The following is a 24,261-nucleotide window of genomic DNA, read 5'->3' on the forward strand; positions in this document are numbered from 1 at the left end:
TTGAGAGGGGGAGACTAAAAGGTGCCAGAGAAGATATGTGTGAGAAGGGGTTTGCTTGTAGTGAAACGAACTGAGCTGTGGGAGGAAACAGAGAGGAAGGCGTGGCTGGAGAAGCTAGACTAGGTTAGAGAGACGACAAAAGAGGATGAGAAGTGACAAAGGGGTCAGACAGTTCACAGCACCAGCCACCAGGTGGCACCATTGACCCAAGACAGCTTAGTTGCCATTCAGGGTTAGGGACAAGAGGGTAACAGGGCAGTGTACTGGCCATTTGTGGTATGCTTGCAACTCAGTAGGGGTGCGGGCCAGAGAGGCTGACCATGTGCCAGAGTTTAGTCAAGGTGGAGGGAGGCGGGACCATCAACACTGGCGATCAATCCAGTTCTTCCTCCCCTCCGTGTGCAGATGTCCTGGGAGTCCAGCCCTTGGTTCTGTTCTAAGCCTTTTCTTGCTGTGTGACCTTGGGTAAGTCACTCCTCTCTGTCTTGTTTTCCTCACGTTAAAGTGTGGAGATTTGAACAGATGATTTTAAGCGTCTTTGGGCTCTGGCATTTGTGGTGTGCTGACAGAGCCCTGGGGTTGGAGTTGATTTCAGGGTCTTGCTCTCTCAGCTGTGTGACCTTGGGCAGCTCACTTCCCATCTGTTGGGATTATACTAACATCTCCCGTACAGACTTTAGTATAAAATACCAGGTTGGGAAATGTGTGGAAGTCTTTTCTGGTGCTGTGGGAGAGGGAGGGGTTGCCATCTATCACTTCCCCCTGGAATTTCAGTTAGCCAGAAGCAGGCACTCTGCCATCCTCACAGCTCAGAAAGTTTGTGTGTCTGCCTGTGGCCACAAAAAAAAAAAAAAAGCATTTATGGCAGGTGCTTGCTTAAGAGCACTGCATCTCTGCCCCAAATATCTTTGGAATCTGTTCAATTTTCTCCATCCCCAGGACTGCTACCTTGGCCAAGCACTCTCTCCTCTCGTTTGGACTATGGCTAAGGCCTCCTCGTGGGTCCTCACCTCCAGTGCCCCTGACTTCTCCAAACAGCTCGCCTTCCACATAGCAGCCCCAGTGGCACTTCTTGAAAAAAACAAAACAAAACAAAACAAAACAGTCCTAAACAGTGACTTGCTTGAAGGGTTTTCAGCATTCAGATCTGCCCGTTGTTCTCAGAAGCCAGCCACACTTTCCCCCAAGGCTGCAGGGCCTTCCGTGGTCAGACCCCGGCCCATCCCACAAGCCACATCGCTCCCCACCCTCCACTTTTCATGCTCACGCCAGTCACACCAGACCTCTTCCCGTGCCTTGAGTATCACTTGTTCTTCCTTTGTTGTAGCCTAAGGGTTACTTGCATGGGGGTTGTAGGGCCGGGCACCTGGGGTTCTGATGCTAACTCCACCAATGTCTGCTCATGTGACTTTGGGCGAGTTATTTGACTTCCTCCAGCCTCAGTGTCCCTATATGTAAAGCAGGGTGCCAGTTGTGCCTACGATTGGTTTGTTATGTGGACTGAATGAGGTAATTCATGTAAAGTGTCCAGGATGACCCCTGATGCGTGCTCAGTAAAGGGTGCCTTTTATCCTGGTGCTGTTCCCACGGCCTGAAAAATTGCCCTCCCCACCCCCCCCATTTTTACCAGCCGGCCTGCCCAAACTGCAGGATCCAGCTGAAATGCCACTTCCTAGGCGGAGGCTTCCTTGATGCTCTGTTAGCTTCCCTGGCCCAGTCTGCAGCACCCACAACCTACCTGTTGGCAAAGGTATCACATTTGTTACTTGACTCTCTTCCTCGTGAGACTGTGAGCCCCACAGGGGCCAGAGCAGTGTCTGTAGTGGTCACCATTTTCCCCTGATGCCCAGCCCGGGGCCAGATTCACGGTAGCAAATATGTACAGAATAGCCCTCTGGAGGACATCTGGTGGGTGCAGATTGCTGAGTCAAACCCAGAGTCTTGCACATCAAAAACCCTCTTCTGCCCGGCGGTGTGGCCCAGTGGTTGAGTTTAATTTCTGATCAGGGCATGTGCCTGGGTGTGGGCTTGATCGCCAGAGTGGGGCGTGCAGAAGGCAGCCAATCAATGATTCTCTCTCATCATTGATGTTTCTATCTCTCTCTCCCTCTCCTTTCCTCTCTGAAAGCAATGAAAAAATATTTTTAAAAATTCTCCCCCTCCTGCCTGACCTCAGAGTCTATTCTCTGGCTGCGTCTGGCCTCGTTGAAAGGATCTCATGACAGCCATTCTAGAGGGAGAGGGAGCCCTCCCATGGTCTAAACACACACACACACACACACACACACACACACACACGCATGCATGCTGGGGCCTATGGGCCTTGTTCTGCCTGCCTTGCCTGAGTACATGTTCCAGATGTACATAGATCATGGCCCCACACAGAAACTATAACTATAATGGCTAGGACTAAATGAGTGTTTTACTATATACATTTTTAATTATTACCCATTTAATACTCACCACCACTGTGTCCGGTGAATACTCTTACTATTCCTTCGGTCCGAGGGCTGGTGCTGTAACCACTGAGCAAACCTGCCAAGGCCCTAAAATATTTTGATCAGGACTGGCACGTGGCAAGTTGTAAAAATATCAGCTACCATTATTGCCACCAGCACAACAGAGATTTTACCCTGAGGCTGGATTCCTCAAGGGGGCCTTGTTAAGAACTTTCTAATTTCTCTTTCTCTGTTTTTTTTAATGATAATTTTATTTATACTGCTAGGTCTAGTGAGAAGATTATTCAGGCTACGGTCAGAACAAAAAAGACGTACCCACCAGAATTTAGACTAGCAGAATTTTAGCTCCACGTTTCAGAAGCTAATCATTCCGTTACACACGAGGGCAGCTTGCAGAGGCAGGACGAGCTGGACACGGAGTGGCGAGGCCCGGGTTCCTGGTCCCAGTTCAGCCTCTATCTTGCTGTGTGATCAGTCAGGTTCTGCCCTCTGGGTCCTTGATGCGGATGCAATGAGCCCAGGCAACCCTTCCAGCTCCCGATCCTCCTCCTTCCTCCCTCCCTCCTCCCTGCTCCCTGCTGTTCCCCCTCCCTCCTCCTCCATCTTCTCTCTCTTCATTTCCTTTCTGTCTGAGACACAAATGCCATCCAGCACTTGTGAATGGTACTTTTGTTCCGCTAACATCTCTTTTCTGAAAGGAAGGATCAGTCAGGTTTGTGTCTTTTAAATGCTAGCACGTTTTATCAGTTAAGAACCTGCATACCTCTCTCCCGTAGCCTTAAGGAGACCGACAGAAGCAGCAAAGGGGAAGGTTAATGGGAGATGGTGGAGGAAAAGCAACAAAATCTCTCAGGGGGCCTGATGTATGGATGGTCCCTCCAGAAATGCCTTCTTTCCCGGGAGTCCCCTTTCTCCCCTCTTCCCATGACCCGAAGCATTTTTCAGCCTGACTCCAGTTATGACTCGTGTCCCTCTTAATTCGCCATAGAAGGGGGAGGGGGCAAGAGCAGAGCCCATGGCTGAGTCATGCTTGTCTCAAGACCTTGGATACAGGGCTTAAAGCACTGGACTTGGAGTCCCAAGTCCCTGGTTTTGAGTGATGGCTTTGCACCCCATGCTGGTGTTCTTGGGCAATACATCCTGGGCCTTGGTTTCTTATTGGCAAAAAGAAAGCAGAAAGCCTTCCTCAAAGCCTTGTCCAAATCCAGTGAGGAGCAATGCCCGAGAGAGTGCTTTGGAAACGGTAAGGCTCCATGGAGGCGTCCTTGTAGTTCGCTTCACGCGCCTGCTCTGTAACTTTGGAATTTTAGCTTCGCCAAGGGTCCGTTCTTCCATCTGTAAAACGGGGACATAACCCTTAGATCATACAGTTCCTGTGAGACTTTCATAATGAATGTACAACAGTTCTTGGCCGTGGCAGGTGCCTGGGGCTCGGTTAGGGCCTTGTCCCTTTCCCTTTCTTATTTCTTCAAACCCCGATCTCCCTGGGGGTACAGGGCACACTAATCAAGCCACAGGCTTCCGAAGGCTAGTTACCCAGCCTGAAATCCAACGGGCCACTTCTTGCCTGTGGGGATCGGAGGCAATTTGCCCAACCCATGCTCCCATTCACTCCTTCCCTGGCCTGTGATAGGAGAGCACTATCTGGTTTGAGAGGGTTGTCCAGCAGGTCAGACCGTGCCCATAAAGGACTGGACACAGCGCCAGGGCCAGGTGAATGTTAGTGACTGCCCCAGATCTTGTTTCCCTCCACACCCCCAAACACGGGACACCAGCCGCCAGCCCCTCCAAGCCCCCAGGGCCGGTGGAGAAAGCCAGCGGGGAGAGGGATTTGCTCTAGGTCGCACCAGGGCTCCTAGGCCAAGGTCTCGGAGGAATTTCCAGGGATCCCACCGTACTTCTGCCTTGCAGACAAAGCCCCTCCGAGGGGCCAGACCCTCCTCTTCGGCTCTGCTCCCTTAGCGCCTTCCAGATTGGCACCAGGGTGGTACCAAGCTTTTCCTGCGCGATATGGGAGGAGAAATAAATGTGTACCCATCGGAACGTGCCGCAAAAGGAAGGGAGCGCGCGGCGCCCTCGGGAAGGAGGCGGCGGCCCTCCCGCTCGGCGTCCGCCCGAGCATTTGCAATTTAATTGACATTTGGCGGCAGGAAGCCAATCAGTATAAGTCAATTGACGTTCCCCGAGATAAAACTAATCGCAGGCCGCCGCTGTCCCCGCCGGCGCGGCTGGCGGGGCCGCGGGGCGCAGCGTGGCGGCCGCGGCGCCGGCAGGTAATGGCCCGGGCGCGCGCCTCGGCCCGCGAGGGGGCAGCCGGCGGCCCGCTGATTGCCGCGCAGCCCACGGCGGCCCGGAGCAGCCCGTAATGAATGGCTTTATTTGCCGGGGCCCTGCTGAGAACAATCGAGTTTGTTATGGTGACGACGGATGCCAGCTTCCCGGGCCCCGGGGAGCTCCGCGCGCGGCGGAGGCCGGGAGCCGGGCAGCTGAGCAGAGAATGCGCACCGAGGCGAGGGCGCTGGCGGCCGGGAGCCGGATCACCGGGATCAGGGACCGGAGGGACACTCTGCGCCCCCAGCCTTCGGGGGAGAGGCCCGTGGCCAGGCCCCCGTGGACCGAGGTGTTGGCTGATCCACACAGCTCTCCCCTTGGACCACAGTGAGGAATTGGGACGGACGGGGGTTCGCCAACTTCCTGCTTGCTTGTTGGACTGGCCAGTCCTCGTGGGTGTCCCTGCAGACTCTTATTCCCTCTGCCCCCCAGGCCTGGTAGGGGTTAGGAGCATCTGGCCTTGCTGAGTGCTGCCCTGACATCAGCTTTCTGTCTCTTGCACCAGTGGAAAGTAGAAAAAGGCACAAAAGCATCCCTGCTTGGCGTGCCGGGGCTTGACCAGTTCAGGGCTGCGTTTCAGCCCACACCCGTATGTGTTGGCAGTATCTCTGTGCCCTCTGACCTTCCACCTCCGTCCCCTGTCTGTGTCCCCGTGCTTTTTGGCAAGGCACCTCCCGTAGGAAGCTCTCCTTGTTCCCACCGAGGATGCTGCCAGCCACATGGCTGCCTCCTGCTTTCCTTCATCAGACCATGGGTTCCCAAGGCAGGGGCTGCCTCTGACGCATCTCGGCGGCTCCCCTTGCGCCCGGCACGGAGCCTGACCGAGGGCACAGATGTGGAAGGAGTGGGTGAGGGAGTGGACTTTTTCCTTCTTTGCAGTCTCGTGCTTTCCCTCTGGCTACAGACACCAGAGGTCCTTTTCCCTTTTCAGTTCTGTTTTCAAGCTTGCTCTCTTTCATTCATTCAACAAATATTGACCGAGAACCCACCATGTCAGGTCCTCTGATACAACAGGCCCTGCCCTAAGGGAATCCACCCGCCACTGAGAGATGACAATGCAACTCATGTGATAAATGTGTGTCAGCACCTACTGTGTGCTCACTAATGGCAGGCATCTCTTGTATGTCTGGCAAAGGCTTAATAAGGGCTTGCTGAGGGCTTATCTGTCTGTCTGTCATTGCTTTGAAGCACAATAAAAGCAAAGCACAACCAAGCAAGGGATGTCTGGACTCTGCTAGCGGCAGAGGTAGCATGGAGACCCCCACCACCCCCTTTCCGGCTCTTCTGTCTCACCCCAGTCTTAGTCTCACCTCCCTTGTTCTATGAGCTCCAAAGCTCCTTCTGTATGGTTTGCAGGGCAGCAGGAGCGCCGATTTATCCAAGGATTCTTCCTTGGCCTTTTGCTCTGGACCTTGATTCTGTCCATCTGAGAAAAAGCAACGTGGGTTCCTTCCTGGTTCAGCCCTCGCTGGATTACTGTCTTTGGGAAATAGGTTTCTGTAAAGGGGAGGGGAGTCCAGGTGCTGTCCTGTAGGACAAGCTCTCACTATTCACGGCTTAAGGAAGCACATTTATTTGAGAGCAGTTTTTGGCACTCGTCTTCCCGTCTCTCAAAATGGGCCGGGGGAACTCTCTCTGCAGGGTGATACCCTTTTTCTGGAAGGCAGATTAGGAAGATAGCCTGGCCCATGGGATAGTCCTAACTGGCAAAACCGAAGGGGCTTTGGGAATCATACACGGTGCTTGTAATTCTGTCAGTGCGATGTCTCCTGTCTAAGACAAATCCTTCTCGGCCCTTCATTTGCTATCCTAACGTGGAATTTAGAGAAAATATAACCTGCCCACATACATCATTTGAAGAGTCAATACGATGCCCTGATTGTAACAAAAAGGGGAAAGAGAAGTAAAATGATAATAAAATGATGTGTTTCATTATGTAAAGGCTCAGGCACGACTACACCAGAAGATGGAACAAAATAAGTCACTTGCTTGCGCTTACACGCACGATGATTGCCATGAATGCAGCAGCTACAAATGTGGACAGCTGTGTTTTTTGGCAATACAAATACCTCTGGTGGTGTTGCCATCAGCAGACTGGTTTTCTGAAATTGTGAACATGTCTTGGTAAAATTCCAACCAAAGCAAAGCATAATAATCTTCCCTGTTTATGTGAAACTGCCTTCTTGGGAAAGACAGAGTAAATTAAAACACGGAGTTTGTGTGTATGAGCTAGGTTCATGGCTCAAACTCTCTATTTACAAAGAGAGGTTTCACCAAACTGAATGTATGATGGGCATTCCAAGGATGTGGGGATGCAGGGTGACCCCGCATTGGGCTCCCGGGGTGGGGGTAGGTCGTATCCCTGACTCCATCCGCAGAAGGCCTTTCCCAAAAACAATACCTTACAGATTTCTAAAATCGGCTCTGATCTGACTACCCTTGTTGAGATCCATGAAAATAAATGGGTTTCCTCTCTGGGGTCCCTGCCTTTGGGAAGTTCTGTAACTCTGTTAAAAAGCAAAGTCTGCGTACACTGTGTACCTACTGTGTGCAAGCAAGACCTGGTGCTGGACAGAGGCGTGCAACCAGACTTTTATCTGGGCCTGTGAAAGCTATCTCACCCTAGTCCATGAGTGCCAAGCTCCCAGGGTCCTCAGTTGGTGAATATAACTCCATCCACAACTTATACCCTGTCTAGGACACCCTCTGCCTCCTTCCTAATACCACCAAATCCAAGTCCTGGCTCAAATACCACCTCCTCCCTCCAGGAAGCCTTTCTGCACCCCCCCACCCCCAACCTTTCACCTCCAACACCAGGTAGGTTCTCTCTGTCTCTGGGCCCCCGTAGCCTGCTCTTTGGGGGCTCACTGGGGAGCTTTTCCAAGCTTGAATCATAACTCCATCTCCAGGCCTTGTCTTGTCTCCCTGACAGAGAGCAGGCACCCCCTGAGGGCTGAGATGGGGTTCTCTTATGGAGCTAGGCTTGGAGTCAGAGCACCAGCAAAAGAGGAATGAATGCTTGAACCAAGCTTAGCCAGGGGCCCTCTCTGTACACACCTTGTTCTTTTTAATGAAGCACATGGTTTCCTCTTTCCCTATCCTGATTCCCCGTCCTCAGGGGCTGACACCAGACGCCTGCTGTGCAGACAGTACTACCTCCTGTGGGCTCCACCCGCTTGCTAGCTCTGACCCAGGGCCGCAGGTTTGGCAGGACTTATTGATGTCACTGCACAGATGAGTTGGGCTGAGTAAGACCACACAGCTGGCAAGTGGCAGAGCCAGAGCTGGCACTCTGTGTGCCACCATCTTTGTCAATACTTCTCTCCCCTGAGGAGTTGTTCATCCATTTCCTGGCTTCTGACTCAATGTTGGGCCCTAAGACCTCAGGAGTGGGCAAAGCCTGGTGGCTCCCTAGGAAATTCTGTCCTGCAGCCCCCGACCAGGCTCAGAAGGAGAGAATCAGATGCCACCAGGGGAGGAGGGGCCACTCTTTCCCAGCAGGAAGTCACCCAGGATTGGCTGTCTCCTGTGTGCCATGTTGGTTGCACTTTGAATGGAATGTCCACTTGTTATCCATTTGTCCCACGAGTGTTTATTGTGTGCCTGCTATGAGCCAGGAGTCGTTGTAGGTGCTAGGGACCCAGCGATGAACAAGAAAGACAAACATCTACCCTCGTGAGTGACATTCTAATGAGGGAAGAGAGAATGAATAAATAAGGAAAAGAAACGGCTCATGAAGCGCTCTGGGGATAACAAAGCTAAGTAAGGAGATTGGGACCTGAAGCAGGGGCAGAAGTATGTGGGTATATACGCTGGTGTATGGAGGGTGGTCATAAGGATGAGATGACCTTTGAGCAGAGAGACTTGAAGGAGGGAGGAGGGAGCCAAAGAGAAATCTGGGGAGGAATGTTCCAGAAAAAAGGAACAGCACATGCAAAGGGCTGAGGCAAGTGTGACTGGAGCAGCATAGCAGAAGGAGAGAAGTCAGGAAGGGGGCGCTGCAGGGCAGGGGACCCCGATGCAGTAGGGCCTGGTCCCCTGGAGATGAGGCACCAGTGGATGGTGGCCCAGAATGTCTAACAGGGAACGTTAGAGGGCTGTTCTGTCTCCTACTGCCAGCGCGTGAGTCACCGACTTCTGCAGACTTTCCCCCGGAATGATCTCCTGAACCCGATAGTCATTCCCGTCACCAGCTCTCTCCTGGGCTAGGCCTGCGTCCAGCCTGGGTCCTCTGTCTCTCCTCCTTCCCGTGGGCTCTCTACACTGTGGCCAGATTGGATCATAGGAGCCTCAACACCCCACATCCCTTCCATGTCGGGAGTGGATTAAAAATGCACCAATGTGACCACTCAAGGGCCCCACTGGGGGATCTGGGATGTGAAGACTGGGGTAACTGGAAGGTGGGCTGTCATTTTGTGCTACAATCTTTGTCATTTAAATACTGGGGTAAGAGAGGCAGCATGCTGTAGTGGGAGGCCCAGAAGCCCTACCCCGCCCCTTCTCTCCCCGCCCCTGCCCCACCTCCCCCCCCCCCCCCCCCCGCCCCGGCCCCCCCAAGCCCCTAACCTCAGCCAGGCTCTGGCTTCAGCAATGGCTCCCCCCAGAGGCGTCTGCTTTATTTATTGCTTCTCCCCGGCTCCCTGCGGGCAGAGGCAAGTCCATTAGTGTGTTTGCAGACAGCCAGCTCTGAGCAGATGCAGGGCTTATTTGCAAACTGTCATTGCCCTGGCTTCCTCCAGAGACCTGCATGCTGGGCTCAGCCTTGCAGCTGCAAGAGCCACCTCCCCCAGGCAGACAGCCAGGCAGAGCCCGGCCCCCGATTTCCCAAAGTGCAGCGTCGTCGCTTGCAGTTGGGAAAATTAAATTAAGTGCCACGAAGGAACCACAATGGCACATTGGGCCATGTTGACAGTGGAGACAGAAGTTCTTTCTGTTGATAGGAGCTTAGTGGCTTAGCAGACATCAGGGGAGGTGTTGAGAGAAAGCGAAAAATGTCCTGGGCCTAGGATACAGGTTCGAGTCCCCGTTGCACTGCAGAGGGTCTTGGTGACGTTGCACTGTCCTCTGGGCCTCAGTTTCTAAGCTGAACAAGGAGCTCAGTCAGTCTTAGAATTCATCCTAAGCTCTGAAATTTTCTGAATTGGATTTTGAAAATGTAGTCGGAGACAGAATAGGGTGTTCAGGATGGCTCTAAAATTCTAAAATTGCCTGGAGGTCAGGCTCAGTGGAGTAAGAGGCACGCAGGAACTGAGGTGCCGGGCTCTCAGTGTCACCTGGCCTGATGGTTTTGCTGTGTGACCTTGGGCATGTCACTTCCCCCTCTCTGAGCCCATTTTCTCATTTGTTAAATGGAAATGATAATTGAGTGCCCGAGTCCTGGTTCTGAGGTTACGTGAGACTCAGATTAACTGATGAATGTGAACTGTCCGTGTGAATAGGTACTTGAGGATGGTGGGAGTGGCGGTTCTTATTGTTGCCATCGTTACCATTTTCACATGAGCCTTACCCTGTCTAGGCACACACACTTGCCAGAATAATTCAAGAATCTGCCCCTCCTGAGTACAGAGCCCAAGCTGGTCTGGTGCCTCTATTCAGAACGAAGAGCCCCCTTAATTTGTGCTGGCTCCATTCCACGCCATCATAAGCACACCCTTGGGGTGTGTGTGTGTGTGTGTGTGTGTGTGTGTGTGGTGGAGAATCACACCACAGATACACACAAAAGCCTCTGCAGTTCTTTTCATCGGGGACAGCGGATGACACACATTGGCAGGCAGAGTCTGATCTCTGTGTATCCAAGAGGAGTCGAGCCAGTCTGAGTATATCTAACAGGTCAAGCTCTGAAATGAAGAAGCAATAAGCCAGTGAAATGGTACTATCACCGAAACATGATTGATCAATTGAATTCTATCAGAGACAGTGGACAGTGAGATTAACTCAGGCCTGATAGGTTCAATGAGTTAAAGCATGATGTTCATTTCAGCTTCATTTCACCAGTCTTTGCTTGTGAAATTGGTCAATCAATAGAGGTTGAAGATCATATATATATATATATATTGAGGACCATCTTATAGGGAATATAATCTCGGTGGCTGGCTCCTGGCTGGGGCAGCCTGCCCAGGGTAATGGAGACAGAACAGGGACTCCATCAGTGCCATCGAAATGGCCTGATATCTGCTCCAAATGAAAAGTATTTTTGGATCTCTGATGATTTATCTTTTTTTTTTTTCCCCTCCCACTCACTTTGATCTATGACAAAACCCATGCCCATTTTGGAGAAATATAGTGATTTCTCCTGAAAACATTTGCGCAATGATCAGATAGATACACTTCAAAATATGAACCTTTTTTTTTTTTTTTTTTTTAGTTATATTGTCCTTGGAAAAAAATAAAGAGTAATTTAAAAACTCAAGTGGGGGTAATGCAAAGGTATCAGAGTAAGAATTATTTTAAAACCCAGTCATTTATTTATTTCTGCGTAGCTGGCGTGGGAGACAGACTGCTGTGTGTGTGAAAGCTGAGAAAGGGATGCACACAGGAGAAGTCCTTCCAGGTATAATTAAAACGGAGCCTTTAGCATTCTTTGATCTCATTTAAAAAGCACAACTCGCAGAAACAAATCACCCTTTTGCTCCGAGTAATATTTCATTTGCTTTTGGAAGAGTTTCACTGTGGTGGTTAACATCCTTCCTAATTAGTGTGCCTCTCTCTCTTCGAGGTGGAGTAATTAGGTCCCACCATGTGAGGTAATGGACTTGGACAGTGTGGATTAGGGAGAACAGACTTGTCCTGTGGCAATGCACGAGGTATTCCTTCCTTCCTGCCTGCTCGCTGAGGTCATCTTCATTCCTTTCAGCCTAGAGAAATCCCAGCTCTTCAATAATGCACTTGCTCTGTTGGTATATCGGAGTACACCGTAGGCTCTGGGTAATGGGAAATGGTGCCGAGCAGCCAGAGAGAGGAAAGAGCCTTGCACAGGCCACTACGCTCCCACTACCCCTCTCCCTGCATTCTGGTCCTACTGGTCCTACTGCACGTTAGCCCTTCCCCATGCACCACGCTTTCTTCTGCTGCTGGGCCTTTGCATATGCTGTTCCCTCTGGTTGAAATGCTCTTCCTCTCCTCCGTCGCTTTCTTGGGCTAACTCCTCGCGGCTCATCCTTCAAACGGGGGCTTCCTCTTCCTCTTCCGGGTCACCCGACCCCAGTCTGGATTTAGCGGAGGGGTTTAGTGTAGGGCTAGGAGCAGACACTGGAGCCAGAGTGCTTGGGTTTGGATTCCAGCTCCTTCATCTCTCTGCTCTCTGTGACCTTGGGCGTGTCCCTTGACCTCTCTGTGCCTCAGTTTCTTCATCTGCAAAATGGGAGGGGACAAGTACAGACTTGACTGGGTTGCTGTGAGGATTAAGGTGCTTAGAGGAAGTGCCTGGCTTAGAGGAAGCACAGGTGAGGGTTGGCTGCTCCGGTGTGGCTCCCAGGCGGTGTCTGCTTCTCAGACTCCCAGCACTGACTTTCCTATGCTGGGGTTATTCGCTTGTCTCCCTCCTCTGCTCGAGGGCAGGGGTGAGAACGTAAGCCTCTCTGTAGCTCAAGGGCCAGACACCCAGCAGGAGTTTGGTGCTTGATGCTCAGGAATGAACAGACCCAGGCGGCTTGGACAGGACTCTGGGGCCTGGTGTTTTCCTAGACCCACCTTGCCTCAGACCCGCCTTCTGGACCCGGTCAGATCCCTGAGTGTGTAGTCACAGGCCCCTTGGGGCCTCTCGCTCCCTGACAGCCTGCGATTCACTGGGTAACACACAACACAATCAGGTCCCCTCTGGCCGGACCTGCACGTATTGGGCAATTTTACTGTTTCGCGTTTCCCTTCTCTAAGAAGAAGGATGGAGTGAAACTAATGGCGGAATAATGGCCGTTCCGATGGGATTTTCCTCCATGCCACTCTGATTTTCCTCAGTCTGCGGTTCCAGTTTAGGATGGGATTTATAAACACCACCCGGGACATCGACTTTGGTTCCGGGCTGCTGCCACGGGACGTTGCTAGCCCTGCCGCCCCGGCCCCCAGCACAGGGCCTGGCGCACGGTAGATGCTCTGGAAATTTTGTTGACGGACTTTTGTTGTCTGTGCCTGGAATCCTGGCTCCTTTTCTCTGCACCTTGTCCCTTCCCCTTATCTCAATTCTAGCTTGGATAGTCCCTCCTTCAGCCACTTCCTGCCCCCCATCCCTCCTACCCCCTATTGTGAATCATCTCTAGGTCACCCTAAGCATCTAAACGCCACCTTGCCAAGATCAGAAGCTCCGTGAATTATTTTGAGTAGAAAGAATGAACGGCATTTTGTTGTTCTTGTTGGACTCAGAGCAATTTTTCCTTTTGAGAGTTCAATTGCGCGTTGGCAGTTTATCATCCTCTCGTTTAAAATGTTAAGAACTGCCTCCAATCTTTCTTAGAAGTAGATAAACCCTTAATTGTTTCCTCTTCTGGGGTCACTGATATAATAGAGGTCACTTCCCCGCCCCCCCAAGTTTTCTGCCGGGTTCTCTGATGATGCCAAAGACCATCCTACTGCTGAGCTCCTTTGAATCATTCGGATCTGCAGCCCCTCGAGGTCACTCATTCAGTCAGCACCGATGGTTAGCATCTCCTGTGTTTGAGGGGAGTCAGACATGAGCTCTGTTCGCAGGGAGCTCATACTGTCAGCAGGGAAGGAGAGAATCAACTATAAACAACTCGTGTTTATTGAACACTTACTATGTGCCAGGTACTATGCTAAGCATTTTACATTATCTTTGTTCAGTTCTTTCATCAACTGCAGGTATCATTATCGCTCCATTTTATAGGTGAAAAAGTTGAGGATTAGAGAGGTTAAGGAAGTTTCTCAAGTATCACAGGCTTGTAAGAGACAGAGCAAGGATTTGAACCTGGGCCTATCTGCGTTCGGGGTGCCCAGGCTCCCGCAGTGTGCTGTACGTCCATCACAGCACAGCTTTACTCTGAAACATGCTAAGAGGTGTGCAAATGCTCTGCCATGTATTTGCTGTGACCTTGAACAAGTTAATTATTATCTCTTGTCAGTATCCTCAGCTATTAAATGGGGATTCTGAGAGGACCGGGGAGGAAGGGACAGCTGAGGAACGAAGAGTAGCCCTACTGGGATGGTATTGTGGGGGTGACTGGAAAGGTGACCCTAGCTGGAAGGGCAGATCTTGGGGGCCCAGAATGCTTGGGCTGTGTCCTGGGGAAGCCTCGGAAGGGTTTTTCTGGTGAAAACGATGACAACAGCGAACACTCTTTGGACACGACCTTGGTGCCAGGTACCCTGCCAAGCATCTTTCAGGGATTATCTCACTTAATCCTTACAAAAGCCTCAGGGATTGTCCCGCATACCATGGCTCCCGATTTACAGTGGAGGAAACACAGGACTTTGGTGTTAGTACTTGACCTGAAAGTAAAGGGAAGCAGAGAGAGATCACTGGATCTTCAGGCAAGAGACCTAGGTACAAGTCTCAGCAGAGGCTCAGTTACTCAGCGTCTCTGAGCCTCAGTTTTCTCAGCTGTAAAATGGGTTAAGAATTCACATCTCACACAGTTGTTCTGAGGATCAGTGAGATTTAAAGAAGCAGAAATAACTTGGTTCAGTGCCTGGCGCTGAGCAGCACTCCATGCAGAGTAAGGTCAGGGGTGCTCGGGGAATCCCGTGTCCTCAGCATCTCTGGCAGTGCCTCTTCATTCTGTGCTGAGACAGAGGATATTCTCACAATTGTACGCAGGGCATTTTGCTAATACAGCCCCAGAATAAACACCCCATTTCCTTCCTTTTCTAACCCATAGTCATGACTAGTCCCTCCTATGGAGAAATTCTGGAGCCACTATTGCCCTCAGCAAGCTTCTATTGCATCTGAAACAATTTCTTTCTCTTTTTTTTTAATTAACCCTCACCTGAAGATATTTTTTCCCATTGATTTTTAGAGAGAGTGGAAGGGAGGGAGGAGGGAGAGAGAGAGAAACATCGACCTGAGAGAGACACATACCGTATTTTTCGGACCATAAGACGCACTTTTTCCCCCTCAGAAGTGGGGGGAAAAAGTCCTTGCGTCTTATGGTCCAAATATAGCCTACACATACACTTAAAAAAAAAAAAGTTTTTTTACTTGCCCGGCTCTGTGTGGTCTCTGTGTGCTTGCCCGGCTCTAAAATGGTTCTAAATGCTGCTGTTTACTTTACAGGGTTGATTACATGTGTTTATGACTGTGATGTTGGGTTTTAATGCACATAAAATATTTTAGGACACTATTTGTTTCAGAATCTTTTTTTCTTCATTTCCCTTCTCTAAAAACTGGTGCGTCTTATGGTCCGGTGCGTCTTATGGTCCGAAAAATACGGTAGATTGGTCGCCTCTTGCATGTGCCCCAACTGGGACTGGGGACCAAATCCGCAACTGAAGTATGTGCCCTTGACCAGGAATGGGACCTGTGACCCTCTGGTCTGTGGGCTGACGCTCTAACCACTGAGCAACCAGCCAGGGCTGAAACAATTCCTTAGAGCTGCAAATTATCCTGGTCTGAACTTGGATGGTCTCTGCTTTATAACCTGCTTTTAAGCCACTGCTGCCACCTGAGGAGATCAACCCTAAGCTCCCTGGCTCCCTTGACTCAAGCTGGGGATGTCCCAGGGCCACACCAGTTCAGTCTTCCCAACCACACTGGCTCTAGACGGCAGTGGCAGATGGCCTGCCAAGACCTGGCTCTGTCTCCTCATTTGCAATTGGGAGGGCAGGGTGGATGCCAGAGTCCTGTGGGGGGGAAGCAGAGAACAGGCTTAATGTCAGGTACTCTGGATGGAACCTGAAGGCCAGAGCTGGAGAGGACCTTGGACCCTGGGCTAAGGGCACGGGGATGGTGTAGTGCCTAAAAGCGATCATGGTGGGACCTGGGAGTCATTTTCACAGCTTCAAAAACGATTAAGGGCAAATGCATCCCGTGAAGAAAAGAGTTTTCTTCCTGTCTCCGATGCCCTCCCAGAAGCCCCCCGACAGCCCCACTCTCTTCACAGGCCCATTCCCAAAGCAAGTGTTAAGCAAAGGTAGGGCTGGGCAGTCGTTTAAGGGTAGAGTGAGCATGGGGAGGGAGGGTCCCCTACAAAGACGGCACAAACTACCACAATGGGAAAATAGGGAATGCCTATTTAGTAGACAAATCTAGGCTCATGTTGGAGGAGAAACAGAAATGACTGACTCAGCTTCCTTAGTCTACGGATGCGGCTCCTGAGGCCCAGAGAGGGAGAGGAACTTGCTTGGGCTCACCCAGCAAGTAAGGGCAGAGCAAGGGCTAGAACCCAGGGCTACTGGCTCCCAACCCTTTTCCCACTGGGCCCTGCCCCTGCCCTGCTGTGCTGAGGAGTGACTGCGAGGATGAAGGAGGCTCTGAGACGGCTCCGGCTCCAGCTTCGGCTGGGCTGTGTGGAGAAATGGTTCTCAGAGACAGATGGGGGGCTGCCTGAGGTACAGCCTCCTTTCCTGGGGCTCCTAGGCCTCCGACAGGGGTTGCATCCCGGTGACCACGATGCCAGAAGGGATTATGGAGGTTCCTGTTTGTTTTTATTCTCCTCCCGCCCCCTCACCCCCCAGCGAGCATCTGCAGACATAAAGTACATGATGGTTTTTAAAGAAACAAACCAGAACCCTCGAAGAAAAATGCAAAACCCCGGAATCTGCTGTGCTCTGAAGAAAACGCGATGGGTTGATGATCTTTTAAGACACACCGGAGACAGCTTTCCTTTGACAGATGGGAATCGGAGGCTATTTTGCTTCCTCCCCCTTTTTGTGACCGGACCCGATTGTTGTAAAGCGTTTAGCTCCGAAGCTGGGTTGTGAATAACATTGGTTTAACCTGAAATTTAAAGCCAGCGTTTCTCCGCTCCCCGAGACGGGTTTTCCTGCCCCTTGCTCCCCCGAAGCTAGCTTCCAGAATGTTAATTCTGACAGCCATGGTTGACTAAGCCCAGCACTGGGTCTATTACATATTATTTGATTTGGAGTAGGAAAAAAAAAAAGATTTAAAGATACCGCACCCCTTCTATACCTTTGTACTTCGGCCTATGTCTGTCCATGTATTGAAGCACAGCGTTCACATGGGGCGTTCAGAGTTTTCTCCCAGAACAAAATGGGTCTGGCGTTTCTGTAGCCTGCCTCCAGGACCACGTTCCCCAGGGAGGTCAGACAGCATCTCTGTGGCCCAGATGAGAACCACGACGCCAGCTTCCCCTGCAGGCCGGGAGGTGCGGTCCTGCCTTCGTGCTGGGGACGATTTTCTTGTGTTCATTTTTGTAGCTGTCTCTGAGCACGCTCTGTTTGTGCACCCACTGTGTGCAGCACCCAGAGGCCCGCCAGCTGTGCCCCTGGCCTGGGAACCATGAGTCTTTTTGTTGGTATTTGTGAGTGTTTATGGTGGTTGGCACATTTACCTTTGCTGGTCTGATTATTTTCCAATGGACAGTTGCCTCTTCTACCGGACATACCTCCATGGGGACCAGGGCTGGGCCTGGTTTTGTCCATCACTCTCCCAGCCCTGGTGGCTGACGTCCAGAAAGCCAGAGCAGGACACAGCAAGTCTTCTTCCTGGAAGGTTCGGGGCTGGTCCCAGTGAGGCTGCATCTTCTTGGAGTGTGTGCGGTGTCCTCGGGGAATGGGCTCCCAGGACCCCCAGGGCAGGCCCTTGAGTTGGCCTCTGCTGAGTCTTTACTCTGTGTTGGGCTCTACTCGGTGACCAGACAGTGACCTTGCACACAGGAGCCCTCAGCTGAGCCACCCTTTCTGAGCCTCCTCAGTGGAGGCAAAGCTCCACCTTTCCTAGACTCTGAGCTTTGAAAGAACTAGGCTGTGGACACCATGGGAGAGGGGTCGAGCTTGCAGACATGTGTGGGAGGATGGTCTGGTGGACAGGGAGAGCCTCCTGGAGGGGCAGAGTTGGGGCACGTCTGATGGGAAGAGAAGAGGTGGGCGCTGCCCAGCTGGGGCAGGTGAGGCCTTGGTGGGAGTTGCCAGGAGCTGGCTGAAGGGAAGGAGCCTTCATTAGGAGTTTTAGCCCTGGCTGGCAGGTTGGGATTGGAGAGAGGGGAGTGTAAGGGAAGTTGGTGGACAGAGAGAAGTCTTGCGAGTAGATGTGGCCTCTATGACATGGAGAAATTTGGTGGCAACACTGTTGGACTAAGGCCAAGGTCAAGCTTTGGCAGGGGTGGCTGGGGCCAGGATGACTGGCCAGAGCAATAGCTTAGGAGGAGCATGTGGAGTCTTCTTCCATTGCGCGCGCACGCGTGTGTGTGTGTGTGTGTGTGTGTATGAGTGTGTGCATATGAGTGTGTGCATATGAGTGTTTGTGTGTGTATGTATGAGTGTGTCTACATGTGTACACTTGCACAGCACCTTTGACAATAGGGCCAACTAATAGGAGGACATGCTGCGCAGACACAGACTGGGCCATGAGCTCCCATATCCTGCTAGTCTCGGTGCTCATGGGGATGGGCCATTATAGAAGGGGTGTCATGATATTGACAAGGATGATGTCCTGTGGGCAGGGCAGGGACCCAGCCTGTGGTATCCTCCTTGGTCATAGTTAATCTGGGGTCCATTTTCTCAGGGTGCTCATGAGCCACCTGTGAAGGCTCTTCTTAGGGTGCTCTGAGCTACCAGCCTATCCAGGGACTCTGAAAGGCCAACACTCATGTGAACCCCAAAGCTGGTGTCTTTGTTCAAATGTCAGACCCTACGTTGCACTTGTCCCCACATAGGACAGCTGGGGGAAATGCCAACTTTGGGCAGCATCTCAGTGACACAGTATCCCTTGGTTTGGCCTCATTCCTCACGTGGGTGGGTTTTGACAAGATGAATGAAGTCTAGGTCAGCAGTGTGCTGGCAGGGAGTGGCGAGGGGGCAGCAGGGCGAACGAGGCTGTGTGTAAGAAGGGCACCAGTCAGGGAGAGCTCTGACGCATGCCGCCTCCCTCAGGGGCAGAGGCAGAGGCAGAGGCTGTTCCTCCGGGCCTAGCTCCCACAGCATCTCCACTCAGCCCAGCATGAGCAACATGGTCCTAGAGGAATGATGGGCCTGAGGCCATTTCCTCCTGGAAATGGTGGCTTCCTTATTTTCTCTTATTTTGAACAGTTCAAGTCCCAGGCTCACAAAAGATATTCCATCCCATTTCCTTTTTTTTTTTGTTTTTTTTGTTGATAATTCATAATATTTTCATTGATATGTAGGCATCATCACCAGAGACTATTACAGTGTGAAGAGCTAACAGCAATAAAGAACACGCAGAGAATTTAATCCTGTACTTTCTTCTTAATTTGCATTTTTGAATAGACAATGCATTTAAAATTCTGCAACAAAACAAAATAAAACAAACCAAACATGCTATGAAAAACTCGCCCTCCCCTTTGTTCACCCCCACTTAGTTTCTCCTTCTGAGTGGGTAACCACTCTGAATGTTTCTCCTGTTTCCTTCCAGAGTTCCTTTGTGTATGTGTGTGTGTGTATTTTATATGCATTTTAATATGTATATGTATTATGTAGACTATATTGTATATGTATATTATATTAATATATATCGTATAATTACATAATTATGTAATAATAGATATATGATATATATTAATATATGTACATTATATATGTTTATAATCCATTATATAAAATGCATATAAAATCTTGTTTTCTCCAATTTTACTCAATAGGTTGTAAAGAAAGCACATGCTGTGCTTTTCTGTGCTTATTTATTTTTCCTATAATAATGTATCTTGAAGTTCTTTTAAAAAATATATTTTATTGATTTTTTTTTACAGAGAGGAAGGACAGGGATAGAGAGTTAGAAACATTGATGAGAGAGAAACATTGATCAGCTGCCTCCTGCACATTCCCTACTGGGTATGTGCCCACAACCAAGGTACATGCCCTTGACCAGAATTGAATCTGGGACCCTTGAGTCCACAGGCTGACACTCTATCCACTGAGCCAAACTGGTTAGGGCTGAAGTTCTTTCCATATCAACTCACAAAGGACATCCTCTTTCCTCTTTGTAGCCACACGGTATCCAATGGTGTGGCCACACCGTGACTTACTTAACCAGCCTACAACATAAACCTTTGGGTTGTTTCCAGTCTTTTGCTATTAGAATCTGAATCTATGTCTCTTTCCATATGTGTAAGTCTAACTACAAGATAAGTTCCCAGAGGTGCCGATGCTCTGTCAAAGGGAATGTGCACTTGTGGTCTCGAGAGGTTTTTGTCAGATTGTCTGTCCTAGGTGTGTGGCCAATAAGCTTCCACCAGAATGTATGGGAGCATCTGTTTCCCTAACAGCCTTTCTAACAGTGTTTTATTGACTGGCCACATGATGTAGCGGCAAATGATCCAGGAAGGGGCTGTGAACTCTGGGACAAAATGGTACCTCCCAGGAGAATGTCAGTGCCAGAGAGACAGTGGCACCTGCTGATTAAGCCTCTGATCAACCTGAGATCCAGTCCCTAGGCAAATCACTCGATCTTTCTAGACCTCAATTTTCTCATCTGAAAAATGGGAAAATAATACTGTCTTCCTGGGGTCCTAGTGGGGATTAGATGGGATGATGCACGTAAAAAGAGCTCTGCACAGTGCCTGGCCCGCGGCTGTGGAAGGCTGGCGGTGACTAACCAGCAGGTTGACTCTGGCCAGGACCCCTTTGTCTGCTTCTGAGCTCACGGGTCTCTCAGGGCCTCTTCCCGTTCTCAGGGTCTGCCACGTCTTTCTTCTGCAACGTGTGTAAGCCGCACTCATCCTTCCTCTCTCATGCCCACCAAAGGTATTCAGGAGTCTCCGGTGCCCAACGGTCACTCGCTGCCGGGCAGAGACTTCCTCCGGAAGCAGATGCGGGGAGACCTGTTCACGCAGCAGCAGCTGGAGGTGCTGGACCGCGTGTTCGAGAGGCAGCACTACTCGGACATCTTCACCACCACGGAGCCCATCAAGCCCGAGCAGGTACGCTCCGCGACTCACCGCCCGCCACGCCTCTGCCCCAACGCGGGCCTGCCTGGGTATCCTCCCCAGGCGCCTGGCTGCGTGTGGGTGGGAACGTCAAGTTCTACGCAGAGGCGGCTTCTCCTTGTTCTCGGCCAAACTTGGCCGTTCACAGCATCCCACGCACGAGGTCAGGAGGACGTGTTCGAGGCTCTGGCAACTTCTTCTTGCCCTGGTGCCTCTGTCTTTCCTGCCGGCCAGGAGGGGACGTGGCTTGTCCAGCTGCTCTGCCATTGCTGAATGGTGGCCTTTCCCAGGGGGTGTGATGATCTTTAGGGCCACGTGAGGTGGTCTCGGGTCATTATCCTGTCAGGGTAAGCATCCTACAGCCACATATGGTGGTCCTGGTGGGTGCCCGCTGTCAGCCCTCTCATCAGGTGGCCCTGCCATGCTTTTAGAGGCTGGATCCAAGAGTCTGGAAGTGAAGAAGTGTCTCCGTGGACAATGACCCAGCTGAGTCATTTGCAAGAGAGGGAAGGAAGCAGGAGTAGGCCCCTTGCTGAGCAGTCCCCTGCTCTGCCCTGGAGGGCAGCAGTCTCTGTTTAAGGTCACAGAGATGGGGCCAGAAAGGGTCTGCCCAGTGAGAGGCTCTTGGGCCTGGATAAGGTCCAGATTCAATTCAGGAGACTAGTTCCTGATGCCCAGGCTATGCCAGGCCCTGGGCTGGTTTCCTTGATGGCACACGCCGTTCAGACATGACCCCGGCCGGCCGAGAGCTCCTTCATGGTGGGCCAGTCAGAGAGACCTCTGAGCAATGGCGTTCTCCGAACCTTTCCATCTGGTACTGGTGGTAAGGATGGCCGTGCTGAGCTTCCTCTACCTGCTGATTAGATGATGCTTCTAAAATTTTCTGAAGGAGCCATTCAAAGTCACATAGGCTGTGTGCACGAGCTCTGTCCGTGGTGCTGAGGAGACCTTGGTGATGAGGAGTGTGCAAGGCCTCAGGGCCACCATCCTATGACAGCCTGGCCACCTCTCAGCATTTCCTCTGAGGGCTCAGGGCTCTCACAGACCATCTATAAACTTTGTTTTCAGATGGGGAAGCCAAAGCCCAGAGAGGCAAAGAGACTTGCCTAAGACCACACAGCAAGTCGTATATTCACTTCCCAAACATTGAAGAGTGTCTACCATGTGCATGGCACAACACCAAATGCTAGTGGTACATTCATGAATGAGGCAGGCTTGGGCCTGCCCTCAGGGAGTCTGCAGATGTGTGGAAGGATCCCAATAAGAATAACCCAAGGAGTTGTGGATTATAGATGTGCTAGGTGCCGAGGAGGAGATGTCTGAGGTTCTTCAAAAGCATAAAGCAGAGGCTGAGCTGGCCTGAAGGGGAAATTTGCATGTATGCTGAGCCCTGAAGGGGTTGGGCTGAATCAGGAGAAGGGACCTGGGTGTGGGAGATTGTGTCTGGCAGAAGGAAGAGCAAGTGCCAAGGTCCTGGGGTAAGAGAGAGAGGGGAAGGAGTCAAGAACAGAAAGAAATCAAGAGGCTCTGCTTTAGGCGCCGCACTGCCCGGAGGGGTGGGAGGTGGTGTTGGAGAGATGGGTCTATTCAGGGAGGCTGCGGTCAGGGCTTTGGTCTTTCTCCTACAGGTGGAGTGAAGTCTCCCCCTTCCCCTCTGGGAAGGACCGTTGTGTGGGCTGGACGGATCTGAGCCCCACAGTTTAGCTGCTGGGTTGTAGGGAAAAGAGTCTGTTTCCATCACAAACAGCCTCTCCCACTGCCCAGAGCCCCCCTGAAATATGGCGGCCAAAGCCACATCTCATCTGACCCAGGAGGAGAAAGAAGAGGGGTTTAGTCAGGAAAATTTCTTTAGATGAAGCCTACCTTTCCCTCCAGAATCTGGGAGGAAACTTACCTTCCAACCGTTGATAAGGGCACATAGTTTTAGCGCCTGAAAGCTTTCAGCCTCCACTTAAGAGGTGCAGGGCGGGCACAGGGTTTGTGTGAGGCCATCCAGCCAGTGAGTGGTGAGGAGCCAGGGCCCAGGTGCAAAGCCCCTAGGTGCCCGCACCAGCCGTCGCGTGGCCCTTATTTTCTCAGGGAAGACATTCAGTCTCAGCCACTGCTTCCCTCTGTGTTTCCCATGATCCTCACGGACACTCAGAGTGGGAATCGTAGTTCATTTGGTTTAGAATGCCCGGAAAGACTGGGCAGAGACGACAGGGCTTCACAATTGGGAGGAGTCCGCCCATGTATCCATTCACTCACTCCCTTGCTCAGACACTCGTGTGCTCATTTCACCAACAAAGCTCTTGCAGGCTGGGCTGTGAGCCTGGCACGGTGTCAGCACCCAAGGGAGGGAGGATGAAGCAGGTGCCAGCTCCCTGGGGGCAATAGGATGGATCCAAACTCTGCAAGGCAAGGGAGAAGGTTCTGTAGCCCTGGACGGATGGACGGAGACGGTCCCTCGGCGAGGAGCACCCTGGGGGATGTGACGGAGGGGGTGTTGGGGGACAGGTGTCCGGGCCCAGGCAGAGATGGGGTCCGTGGGAAAGGAGACCTGAATGACAAACACTGTGAGGGCTGTTTCTAGCGGCCTGGCTGTGCGGTGTCCTTCAGGAGGCGGATACGGCGGCAGGCCTGTCTCTGGGCAGGCTGAGGCGGGGCCTGCAGGTGAACCCGGGGGTGGGATAATGACTGACTCAGGGCTTTCTGGCTAATCTGCTTCACCTCCCGGTAATGGGCGGTAATGAGGAGAGATGGAAGGTGAGGCGGCGGGGCTGCCGGGCACACACACAGGCACTGGACTATGAATGACATACCCTCGCTCCCGAGTCCCAATCACTTTGGACAAATGATGGTCCGAGCGAGGGGCTGCAGGCTGGGAAGGCCAGCATGTCAAGGGTACAGGTTCCTTGAGCCCCCTCCTGCCTGCTTTTGCCTTGCCTTGTGAGCCCCTGAGCAGGCGAGGAAGGGGGCCTGGGCTCTGGCCGCTGAAGCTGGCCCCTTCAATAGTGAGCGGAACCGCGGCTCCCAGGGCCAGTGGCCTAGGTGGGGGCCGTGGGGTCAGCTCCACCCACTGAGCGGCCTGGTGGGGAAGAAAGAGCACTTGCCGGCCTTGGGGTTGGAGTTTGACTGGAGTCCTGGCTCTGGCCTAGCGGGCAGGTCGTTTTTCCTCTGGAATTCAGTGTCCGTATCTGCAGCCGCAGTAATTGTGATTTTGGTAACAAGAGCAGCGGCAGCGGCAGCAATAACAATAACACCAGTGATCTTCCTCACTGAGGCCTGATACTGTGCAGTTTTAAAAAAATATATATTTTATTGATTTTTTTTACAGAGAGGAAGGGAGCGGGATAGAGAGTCAGAAACATCGATGGGAGAGAAACATTGACCAGCTGCCTCCTGCACACCCTCCACCAGGGATATGCTTGTAACCAATGCACATGCCCTACTGGGTCAAACCCGGAACCCCTCAGTCCGCAGGC

The 24,261-nt window shown here is 51.7% G+C and overlaps 1 protein-coding gene across 4 annotated transcripts in view; it reads left to right on the plus strand.

The window, feature by feature from the left end:
• Positions 1–24,261, plus strand: part of PAX5 (paired box 5) — a 144,622-nt gene that overhangs the window by 38,665 nt on the left and 81,696 nt on the right. For all 4 annotated transcript variants that reach the window (XM_084898762.1, XM_084898765.1, XM_084898763.1 and 1 more), the window contains one exon: positions 20,616–20,791. In XM_084898762.1, coding sequence (XP_084754888.1) covers positions 20,616–20,791 — 176 coding nt within the window. The remainder of the gene's footprint in view (positions 1–20,615; positions 20,792–24,261) is intronic.

The sequence above is a fragment of the Pipistrellus hanaki genome (genome assembly GCF_964339955.1).
Source record: "Pipistrellus hanaki genome assembly, chromosome: 11".
In the NCBI taxonomy this organism is placed as follows: domain Eukaryota; kingdom Metazoa; phylum Chordata; class Mammalia; order Chiroptera; family Vespertilionidae; genus Pipistrellus; species Pipistrellus hanaki.